The sequence below is a fragment of the Myotis lucifugus genome, unplaced genomic scaffold, assembly GCF_000147115.1.
Source record: "Myotis lucifugus unplaced genomic scaffold, Myoluc2.0 scaffold_154, whole genome shotgun sequence".
Lineage (NCBI taxonomy): Eukaryota > Metazoa > Chordata > Mammalia > Chiroptera > Vespertilionidae > Myotis > Myotis lucifugus.
This window is the reverse complement of record NW_005871202.1, coordinates 3,046,232-3,057,649: the sequence shown is the minus strand read 5'-3', so window position 1 is coordinate 3,057,649 and position 11,418 is coordinate 3,046,232. Positions and strand designations below refer to the sequence as shown.

The following is an 11,418-nucleotide window of genomic DNA, read 5'->3' as shown; positions in this document are numbered from 1 at the left end:
AACACTCACTCCTAAAACACAGTGGTTCCCTCCAGGGTTTTTTCGCATTTGTGCAGACACCGCTTTGGAAGAGAGCACGGTGGAGAAGGAGAGTAGGAATTCACATGCATTTTCCTGCATTTCCCCGGGTTGAGCCTGTTCAACTCTAATTTGACGAGAAAACAAATAGACCAGTTTGCCAGGCGGAGTGACCTGATTCTTGCTGGATCAACATGTGATCAAGTGGAGGTTGTCACCGCCAAGCGAGTGTGACGGACCTGCCTTTCCAGACTAAAATCACAGCCCTGGCCCGCCGGCCGGCCGGGAGCTGCGGAGCCAAGGCCTGGTCTCCGTGTGGGTTAAGAGGTCTCTGGGCTGGGAGCCCACCAGGCCCTGACTATCGCTCTCATCAAGTGTTTCAATTAAGCACTTAGTGCCAGGATCACAGAAACAGCCAGCCTGCTCTCAGGCAGTATTTATTGTTATTATTATTTGGTATTCTTCTTCCCAGTGATAATGTGTGGGCGTGTATTTAGTGTTTTCCTAAAGTAGGCCATGGGGGAGTCCCTTGCCAAGTGCACACTGCTGAGCTGGCAGGCCGGCCAGTGGACACGAACATGGAAAACAGAATAAGAGCTATTACCAACTGGGTGGCCGATGAATCATTGCCCTAACGACTGTATATATCTGTGTCCTCTGCTCCGCTGACACACAAAAGCAGTGCTGGCTAGCCCGAGACTTATTTTTTGGGAAAAAAAAAAAATAAACACACACACATCGGGTTGGCTTTTATTGGAATGCCTAGATGCAATCTATAGTCATCAAGTTATGGAAAATTCAGGTCACATAGAAAGTTAAGAAGGCAAATGAAAAGAACAATACAAATCAGACAAAATTTACATCTCAAAATATCATGAAAGCATTTGGACTGGCTTTGCCTAAAATACTTTGAATATCAATTTTTTTTTCCTGTCCGCTAATTCTTTTTCATGACACAGTCTCCCCGCACCCTCAACCCTTAGAAAACGGTCTTTTGTTTACATATTCCCCAAGGTCACTGTTGCTCGGAAAAGCACGTCCAGATCACAAATCTTTTTTTTTTTTTTTTTAGAAAGAAATAGGCTCATTATACCTACGAACAAGACACTAATTGGGTTGATTTGACTTCATCTAAAATAAGCACCAGGAGAGACTGTAAATCTGTCAGTCACGGGGCCACTGGGGCGGACCGGTCCATGTGGGGAAGGGGGTAAGATTAGGGTTTCACTGCTGAGATGCGGCACAAGCTGCTCACGGTCATTACATCAGGAGCATTTCCGAGCACCTAGACTCAGAGCCCATTTCAACCAAAAGTACGTACAGCATGCTACACAGTCCTGCAGAGCTGCCCCCCACAGAACTGCAGACACCTAGGTTAACAGCTAAAAAAGAAAACGGGCAACAGCCATGTTGGTGTGGTCTGAAATCTCATAGTTTTCTAAGTTGGGGCTTCGTCATACTCGCCAAAGGATCTCCAGGATAAAAAATATCAATGCTAATCTGTGCTTTCATTCTAATAAAATATCAGCATTCATTAGATTAATTACCTCAGTATGCTCTACCAAACACACACAGTCATAGCACTGAGACGGTCAAGTCAGTAGCTATTTCGAGACTTTTCCCAGCCAAATCTGTTTAAGAAACACGCCTACTGTGCAAGTTTGAGTATGTGATACATACAAAGCAGTTAGAAAATTATTTTCAATACATCACTTGAACCTTTATAGTTACGACATGTTCACTTGCTATATTTTATCACCATTATACAGAGAGGGAAACAGTGTGTACTATAGCTCAATGAACTGGGAAATCTTTTCTAAAAATATTTCTGTGGCTGAATTTAGTGCTCACGAAAGAGGTTTGCGAGAGCGGCCGAGCGGGCACGGAGGTGCAGCCCGCGGCTGTGCTGGGCCCACGCACACCCGTGCAGGAGGGCACGGCGGTCAGTTCACCTCCAGCTGCATCTGCCACCGGCTCCCCCGACGGGGCAAAGCTGTTCAAATCAGCTCCCGAGGTGGCTGGGGCCTGTGGGCTTGGGCACGGGAGCTTTGGTCTCGCCTCTGGTGTCCCTCCTGGTGACCCTGGGGTCCACACCCAAGACTGGCAGAATGACCCCGACCTACCCCATCTGGCTCTCTCCCACCTGCTGGGTTTCTGCTGTCTTTCCTGGATCTTAAGACACATGTTTATGGTCTTGGCCACATCAGATCCTTTCCTTCTCAGTTTCATGGAGCACCTGATGTGGTCTCTCACCTCCATCAAGAAATGGAGCTGGAAGGAACCTTAAAGACCCTATGGTTAGATTATATCAACCCCCCACTGACTTTTAGGGCCCAGGGACAGCAGCTGGAACACCTGCCTGTTCTGTGTGTGTGTTTTTTTTTAATTTTGTTATCTTCCGTTACCTTCCACCAGCCTTAGTTTTCTACTGTGCCTCTCAGTTGCTCGTGGTGAGGACACTGGCCTGAGAGAGAGGGAAGGGGAAGGAGCAGTTCTCTGGTTCGCCACCCACCTCGGATTGCACTGTCCTACCCATCTAGTGATAGAAAGCTGCACGTTTCTTCAACCTAATACAAAAATATTAACACTTCTGGACATTATAGGCATAAGTCGTTATATCTCTACAATATAATAATTTATACTGTACAGCTATAACCGATAACAAAAGGTGCAATCCTTTTTTTTAAAAAAATCACACGGTTCACATGTTTTTATCATTTTATTTTTAAGTATAAACTTTTTAAACACTTTACATAAATTAACTCCTCTGAGACTAATATTTGATGTACAGTAAATTGTAATTCATATAAAAATCCATAAACAACTTGTCTCACATAATTTACAAAAAAATCAGGGTTTCCTTTGCTTATCAGGGACAAGGATGGTATTTGCCAGTTTTTTGTTTTTTTGTTGTTTTTTGCCCCTGAGGCAAACCACCAGAGCATTGGGAAATGCAGCAGGAATTCCCCTCGGAGCAGAGTCACGTGTGCCCATGTCCTTGTAGAAAGCAGCACGGGAGAGCATATGGTTGTCTATAAACTGTAATTTCGCCCCACATTTTAAAATGAACACAGATATATATCACATCCTATGCAGAGACTACTTCCTTGTAAGCAAAGGTCGACAACGCGGTGGTATTTGGAGACACTGTACGCATTTGTACCCTCTTAGATACAGGGCCTCAAAGGACCAGATGGCCCAGGGCAAAACGGTTAGGCCTGTTCGTCCGTCCTTTTGTTATTTGTTCCTTTTATTCACACCTTCAGTCCAACTGAGTGCAGCGATATGCATATGTAAACATATTCTTTAAAGCCGATCACCTTTAAGGTCATTCAGAAAAGGGGTTCTGTTTTTTTTTTGTTTTTATTTTTTTTTCCGTGAAATGTTTTTTTTCAAAATAGCGGTCTCATTCTGGAGGAAGGCTCTTCTGCGCCGGAGAGTCCCAGTCGGATTGTGCTACAGACAGATCTGAGCCTTGGCGGGGTTCGGCGGGCCGCGCGCCCCCTCCCGCAGGCTGTCCCCGTCCCCGCGGGGAAGGGGTTACCTCTTGCCGATCTCGCTCTGCCGCAGGAACTGGATGTTGTTGGCGCTGTCGGCCAGCTCCGGGTACTGCTCCACCGACAGCACGTAGTAGCCGTCGTAGCCCTGCACCTTGCCCGCGCTCAGCAGCTGCCGCTTCTCGCCCTCCGTCCAGAGGCGCGCGCCCTCCTCGCCGTCGCGCACCCGCTGCTGCTCGCGCGCCCAGGCCCGGGCGAGTGCGCGCTGCCGCGCCTGCTCCAGGATGCGCGCCTTCTCCTCGTCCAAGGTCATGCCGTAGCGCACGTGCAGCGCCAGCGCGCCGAACTGCATCTCCACGTCGGCGAACCTGCGCGTCCTGCCGTTGACCACGGTGGTGGACTGCGACACGGTCACGTTGATGCCGTTCTCCAGGGCCTTGCGGCCGCTGGTCAGCCGCAGCGTGCCCAGGTCGCTCTCGGGCGTGCTGGTCTTGATGAAGTAGTGCGTGTCCTTGCCCTCGATGGTGAAGTGCAGGTTCTCCAGGTAGAAGGCGTTGTTGAGCACGGCCGCCACCTTGATGCAGTCCTCGTTGGCGATGTTGAGCACGTTGGTCTGCACGCGGCCCTGGCTGACGGCCAGCATGACGCCCTTGCCGATCAGCGACTTGACGGTGGCGAACCACAGCCACGACGGCGCGCCGCCGCCCTTGCGCCGGCTCACCTGGACCTCTGCCATCTTCCCCAGGGACAGGAAGGCCTTGGCCTGCCGTGCCACTTGTTGCTGGACTCCAAAAATGGGCTGTAAAGGGACACAGAAGGGAGCCGGGTTAGAGAACAGCTGTGGCTCTGGGTTGGCGGAGCCAGCTGCCTGGCGGAGGCCCACTCCCCACAGGAAGGGGAAGGGATCTGGAGAGAGCTCCAAGGCATTTATTGAAACCCCCGTGGGTTCTTTCGAGATGAAAAGGCTTAAAAAACCCCTGCGTGGAGGAATGCACGCAAGATGCACACCCCTCAAGCTGATCCAAATGTGTTTGGAAAGGCAGGAAGAGCTAACGCCATCGCGTATTCAGAGCTTTTTAGTTTCCAACGTGGGCAAAATGTTCATGTGTGAGCTTTTCTCTTTCAATTTCTAGATGCCCGTTTCCTGCGTCCCTCCCATTTGGGGCACCCAGCTTAGCAGGTCCGTCATCCCAGCAGCTTTGTCCCCGGGAGGCTGAGGAGCAAGCAGTAAGCACAGGATGTGCAAGGCTGGGGTGTTCAGGGCGGCTCACTGCGTCCCAGTTCACATGCTTTAACCTGTAAACTCTGTACCCTCTCCCAGTGAACACGATTTCAATAGAATGTCATCAGTGAAACTGCAGAACTGAAACGTACAAGGATGCGTGGCTGTGGGACAGCTGGGGATGAGGATTTATTACTCTGGGAAAACATTTATTTTTTGGAGACTTAGGGACAGGGCACACGCTACACTGGCAAACGACTTATTTTATTTTTTAAAAATATATTTTGATTTTTTTACAGAAAGGAAGGGAGAGGGATAGAGAGAAACATAGATCAGCTGACTCCTGCACACTCCCTACTGGGGATGTGCCTGCAAACCAAGGTACATGCCCTTGACCAGAATCGAACCTGAGACCCTTCAGTCCGCAGGCCGACGCTCTACCCACTGAGCCAAACCAGTTAGGGCCTGGCAAATGATTTAAACCAGAGGGCATCTTAACTCAGTCATTTCTTGTACTACCAGATGTCTGTCTGGCCAGTGTTCCCCAAATGGAAACATCTGTTTTATTTGCAGCCGTGAAAGAAACATTTGTTCTCCCCGCACTTGGGGCGGCCTCCACGTCTTTGCCGGAGATTCCCTAAGCTGTCCTTATGGTGCGTGTCTCTTGACAGAGAACCCGAACCGTATTTAAAAGGCTGCCTCGGAAAAGAAGTTGGCAATTCCATTTGTACCGTCAGACGTAAGTGTTTTCAGACATGTTGGGGAGTCGCACACAATTAGGACACGCTTGTTTAATGCACCAGGAAACTGCAGTATGTCTGCATGGCACCGTGGTCAGCGTGGATGCATTTGCAATTAGAAATGTTACAATGGCCCCCGGCCCTGGACACCGATGGGTTTTTGCTTTTTTAAATGTGAAGATGACATGTGAAAAAGGGAATTGCTTTTATGTTATGAAACATGTACCGGGAAACAGAGGTATTGACGCTGTCTGTGTGCGTGTGTGTTTTAGCCACAGTTGCCTTTCCTCTTTGTAGTCATTGAAATGATAGGAAACTGCTCGAGGGGCGGGGGGATGAGTCTTTCTAAGAATCTGCACTCTCGTTTAATTGTTGCGGGGTAGCCCAATTTCTTGGTCTTTCCTTATTTTTGCTTTAAGCTAGAATTCTGTTGCTTTGTTGTGCGTTCCTTTCTGATCTTTGAATGGTGGGAACTGAAAGTAGCATTTTCTGAAATGGCAGCTTTGACTTTGCCATTTTCCATTCTTTGCCATTTTCTATTCTTTTATTTCTCAGAACAGTTACAGGCCTCCTGATCTGTTATTGCCAGGAAAATCCCATAAACACTGAGTTGTAGGGGGAGCCTTGCGTTTTATTTTTTATTTTTAATCATCTCCCATGAAACACGGTTGCTATTTTTTAAAAGGTGACCTTTGTGGCATTGTTTGTGGGCTGCTAATTTGGAATAGGGATCGCCTGCCCTCCTGTTTACTGTGTCTTTGCCTTCAGGTCCCAAGGGCCATAAATGTGCTTTCATGGGCTTCTCTGGAGAAACCCTGCAGTTTATTACCTTTTGCTAATGTCTTTCTGCGTTTTTATTAGCATCACTAAAAACAGATTTAAGCCCGTTTCATGGGCCCCTAGTTTACTGAGCAGAAATGTTATTTTTTTTCTTCCCTCAACGAGTCAAAAAATTAAAAACTGATTTTGGTACAGGTTTCACAAGCACAGTTTGACTGAGTACGGGTACACAGGACACGCGTAAGCCATTTATCACCCTTCCCTAGTTTCGCTTTTCGGTTCTTACCGGGACATCGTCCCACTGCTGACTCTTCACCAGTTCGTAGGACGGCTCCGTCAGGTCAAACTTGGGGACGGGGAACCCAGGGATCGCGTTGTGCAGGTGGAAGCCAAAGGTCACCAGCCAGCTGTTAACATCTGGGAGGAGGACGTTGCAAAGGACAGGGGTTAGGGTTTATGCTGTGCTTTCAGAACTTTAAACTCTTACCTGAGAGAAAGGCCCGGATTCACAAAGAACAACCAGGGAAAGAGCACACGTGTACCATGACCCCACAATTCAAAACCAGCTCCCCACTTTCGGATGCGAAGACAATCACCCCAGCAAGGGCCGTAGGAAACGTGGAGTCACAGACACGCACTGGGACAGACGGAATACGTGGCCCTGTGCGCTGGCTGCCGCCTGTGTTGGTAATCGGGCCGAAACCAGGCAGGAACAGGGCGCAGCAGCGGGGAGAGCCAGGGTTGTTGGAAACGAATGGAATGTGTAGTGTGGTCAGCAAAGGCTGGTCTTAAAGACAAGCTGTGTGTCACTGTCTTTCAAAAGGCATGGCCCAAGGATATGCAGCTGCCCGCAACCCATTTTCTAGGAATAAAAGCCCTAGGTTGAGAGAGTGGAAAACAACAGTAGATGCTTAATCAGAGACGAATGCGGAAAGCTGGCCCGGGGCGCACACTGCTGCCCACCCTCAGCTGGGCCTTCAGAGGCGCCCTCTGCACAGTGGAAACACACTTTTTTTGGGAGAAAACCTGGAAACCTTTCAGATGGTCTTTTAAAATATTTGCCTGTGACTCTGAAAGCCAGTAAGCTCCGAAGAAGGCTTCTCTTCTCTTGGGAGGTTATGCTCTTGCAGAAGTGCTCAGCGGGCGTGCGGCTCTGGGACTCTGGTTGGGTGTCGATGATTCTATATGTTAAGCTGGGAAGTGGGAAATTGCATTTCACCTAATAGAGTTTATGCCAGCCCATCTCTCTTTTGATGTTTTTAAGAAAATGCTGCTGTGGCATTCCCTGCAGTCCACATTGCTAGGAGCGGAGGAAATCGGGAGTGTGGCGTCCCCGCCTGCCAGTCAGCCCGTCAGCACCTCGCAAAGAGCCCGGGATCACTGCCCGTCACCATGATGGAGTCGCTTGCTTCCTATCTCCTTCTCTAGGGCACCAACTCTCACCCCACCCCATTGCCAGGCCGGCTGGCTCCTTGTCCAGGTACCATATGGCTCTAAAGTCAGCGGTATTCTCCCTCTTTTAAATGGGGGGTGGGGTGGTGGGAGAGATAAGCCCCAAGTTCATCATGTAGGACTATCTATCTGTCTGTCTGTCTATCTATCTATCTATCTATCTATCTATCATCTATCTTGTATTTAGAGAAAATCCCTTCTCATGATTGGTGGAGTACTGGAGGTAAGGACTCTCCTACTACAACCAATGTCTGTGTAACAGTGAGAGCCAGAGGGTCTTCAGTGTTGAAAAGCACTGCCAACGTAATGGGACATGGCTGTGGAGGTAGGCTGAGGAGCCCCGAAGGAGGCACCACGAGGGCGTGGCTGAGTTCGGACACGGAGTGAAGGGGCTTTCAGCGGGTTCACATGGCAGAGAGCTACGGACAGCGTTAGAAATGCGGGAAAAGCAGGAGGCAGATGGAGAGTGAACTGGGGGCAGCGTCTGGAGAGCCGTCCTGAGAACTGAGAAAACGGACATCTCGGTACACCGGAAATGCCGAGCAAGAAAATGACAGCCTGAAGGAGCATCTATCTAACACAAGCAAAGGCAACACAGAAAACCCCCAAACGAAACCATAAAGCAGGGAACCTTAACTGCGGAGTGCAGCTCAGGAATGAACGGTGGAGGCAGAAGGATTCAGGGTCCTTGGAGTGGAGGAGGAGTGAAGAAGTCAGCTATTTAAGGGAACTGGGCGTGCTTGCTGGGTCCCTGTCTGTTTCCTGGTGGCAGAAGTGGGATCTGATGCTTTCAATTGCATCACGCACTAACCTCGGGAAGATCTTAAATCTATGCCCTGAAGATCAGTGTATCTATTAGTAGTCCGAGGACTGTATCACATGGTAATGAAGGTGGTAGTATAAGGGGACAGGAGTGAGGACACAGTGTCCCCTGGCTAAGCAACTGATGGGAGAAACGGTTCCTCTGTTGTCCTGAGGTGATGGTGGTGGACAGTTAGTTCAACTCCTCCCAGGGATGGGATGCTGAGCCACACTGTGCTGTATTTCACACCCATCCTTTCCACTAGAATTGACACGACTTGTCTACAAAGCCACACAGCTGGTAGGAGAGGGGGCGGGACTGGAACCCCAAGTTCCATGGTGCCTGCATCTCCAGGTCACTTCCCTTCAGTGACTGGATTCCATGTCATTTCAGAAAATCGTGGCCTTGGGCACTGGCAGGCAGAACAGAAGTAACAAACTATGTCTCCGTTTCCCTTTTTGGTTTCTCTATGGTTCCCCAGAGAAATAAATGCATTTAGGAGGCGAGGCATTTGATTTTGCATGAGTAAAGTACGAAGTTAAAAAGAAAGCAACTCCAATTATTTTGTGCATTAACCCAAGGATTAAAGTAATTCCGTACCCGGCAAGGAAGTGAGATGCTGCTCACCTGTGATGTAGTCTTTCACGTCATGGATTTTGCTTGCAGGATTGTTATTCCTGAACATGTACAGGTTGAAAGGAGCCGGGTCCCTCCCGATTCTCCTCCAGATTTCTATGTCAGGCGTCGTCCACCGTCCTGCCAAAATGTCGTAATCCCTTTCTCCGAAGTGGATCAGTTTTGTGAGTGGGTCATACAGGCCACCATGAAACCCAATGACCAGCTGGAAGTCAATATTGGAGTCGAAGTAGATTTCGCCGTAGGCGGTGTACTGGATCTGCTTGAGCATGAGCCCGTTGCTACTGAAAACAGCCAGCGGCGTCCCGGTGTTGTCCGAGGCGATGTAGAACTCATCCCCGCTGCTGATTTCCATGGCAAACAGATGTCCCTGGAGATCGTAATAGAGGGAGGTGATCTCTGAGCTCGAGTGGTTGTAGACGTGCGTGATCCTCGTGGGGTAGATGAGGTCGGCGTAGAAAAACTGCAGGTGCTGTCCCAGGCTGGTTTTGCTGGACACGCGCCTTCCCAGGCCGTCGTACCGATAGATGACGGTCCAGCCGCTGCCTTTGCTGTAAACCCGCGTGAGGAGCCCCTTGGAGCTGTACTCGAAGATCTCCGTGCCTCTCTGCCGCAGGAAGCCGTCTTCATCCAGCCGGTACTGGACGTCCCCCAGGCGGGTGATCCTGTCTCGCAGGTCGTAGCGGAGCGGGGTCAGGCGCGCGCTGTTGCTGGGGTTCAGCAAGTGGAGGTTCCCGTTCAGGTCGTAGTTGTAGCGCCACATGATCTTCTCGTTGAGATACACGGTCTGCAGCTGGCCGTCCACGTCGTACTCGTAGGCGTACTTGGTGGTGTTGGCGAAGGGCCCGATTTTGATCTCTCTCTTGGTGACCCGGCCCATGTTGTCGTACTGGATGGTGATCCAGTACATGAGGGACCGGAAGATCTCGTACTGAATCTCCTTGATGCGGCCGTGGGCGTCGAAGTGCTTGGTGTACGTCATCACGGCCGTGGAGATGATCTGGTTGATGTCGTAGTAGATGACGCCGAACTTCCCAAACTGCTCGACTTTGCCGGAAATGTCGTCGAACTGGTAGAGGTCGATGGGCAGCGGCGTCTCGTTGATGACCCCCTGCATGCTGGTCACGCGGAAGCTGTTGTCGTAGCTGTAGTCGAAGCGCGCGTTGACCATCCCGTCCTCGCTGAAGCGGAAGATCTGCCTGTCGATGAGGGGGCCGATCTGCCGGTACCGGATGGTGCAGATGAAGCCGTCGCTCTGCAGGTTCACCGTCTTCAGGACGCCCGCCGCCTCGTCGTAGGTGAAGCTGACCCGCGTGCTGTCGTATAGGATCTCCGAGAGCCGGGTCTGCCTGCGGTACTTGAACAGGACCCGCCGGCTGGTGCCCAGGAAGGCCGTCTGCAGCAGCAGCCCCTCCTCGTTGTAGTCGGTGATGACGGAGGCGTTGCTCTCCGGCGGGTTGTAGATGTTGCGGTAGTAGCCGATGGAGCGGATGGTCTGCATGGTGTGGCGCGCCACGCTGGGCATGGTGATGGCCGACAGCCGGTCCCACAGGTCGTATTCGAAGATGTACTGGCGCTGGCTGTGCAGCAGGAGCACCATGGACTGTAACGAGAGGACACACCGTTACGCGGCGCTGTGAACGGGGAAGCAGAAGCAAGGCTTAGCGACCACGGACACGCGGAAACATGCCACCGGGAAATTGATTTTTTTTAAAGTATATTTTTATTGATTTCAGAGAGGAAGGGAGAGGGATGAAAACATCAATGATAAGAGGGAATCACCGATTGGCTGCCTTCTGTACGCCCCCCACTGGGGATCGAGCCCACAACCCGGGCATGTGTCCTGACCGGGACTTGAACCATGACCTCCTGGTTCATAGGTCGACATTCAACCATTGAGCCACGCCGGCCGGGCTGATTTTCATTTTAACTGAGTTACCCTTGACCTTGTACATTGCTAAGGATTCCCTGCCTACTTTGCTTGGGTGCTTAATCGTGAGGGGGCGGCGGGTTCTGCAATCAGCGGCTCAAGATTCATAATGTGCCACGTGTCAGGACGCACGCTTCCTCCCCAGGCACGCCCACCGAGCGGCAGGCTGTCGATGGGCCTGGGTAAATCGGAATGCAGGCCTGGGCCCAGCTGCCTCGGAGACACCATTTCCAGGTGCAAACAGCATCTGGGAAAGGCAGTGCTGTCCACCATGAGCAGTTAATTCAGGAGGGCGGCTCCCCCCTCATTTGACTGAAGAGCCGCTCAAATCATGTTTCAAT

General features: G+C 50.7%; 1 protein-coding gene across 1 annotated transcript in view; it reads right to left on the bottom strand.

The window, feature by feature from the left end:
• Nucleotides 1-3,403: 3,403 nt before the first annotated feature.
• The window catches only part of TENM3 (teneurin transmembrane protein 3), a 420,114-nt gene continuing 412,099 nt past the window's right edge, over nt 3,404-11,418 (bottom strand). Inside the window, exons 24-26 of the mRNA XM_023759395.1 lie at nt 9,139-10,750; nt 6,544-6,674; nt 3,404-4,314 (exon numbers count right to left, since the gene is read on the bottom strand). Coding sequence (XP_023615163.1) covers nt 3,559-4,314; nt 6,544-6,674; nt 9,139-10,750 — 2,499 coding nt within the window. The 3' untranslated portion in view covers nt 3,404-3,558. The remainder of the gene's footprint in view (nt 4,315-6,543; nt 6,675-9,138; nt 10,751-11,418) is intronic.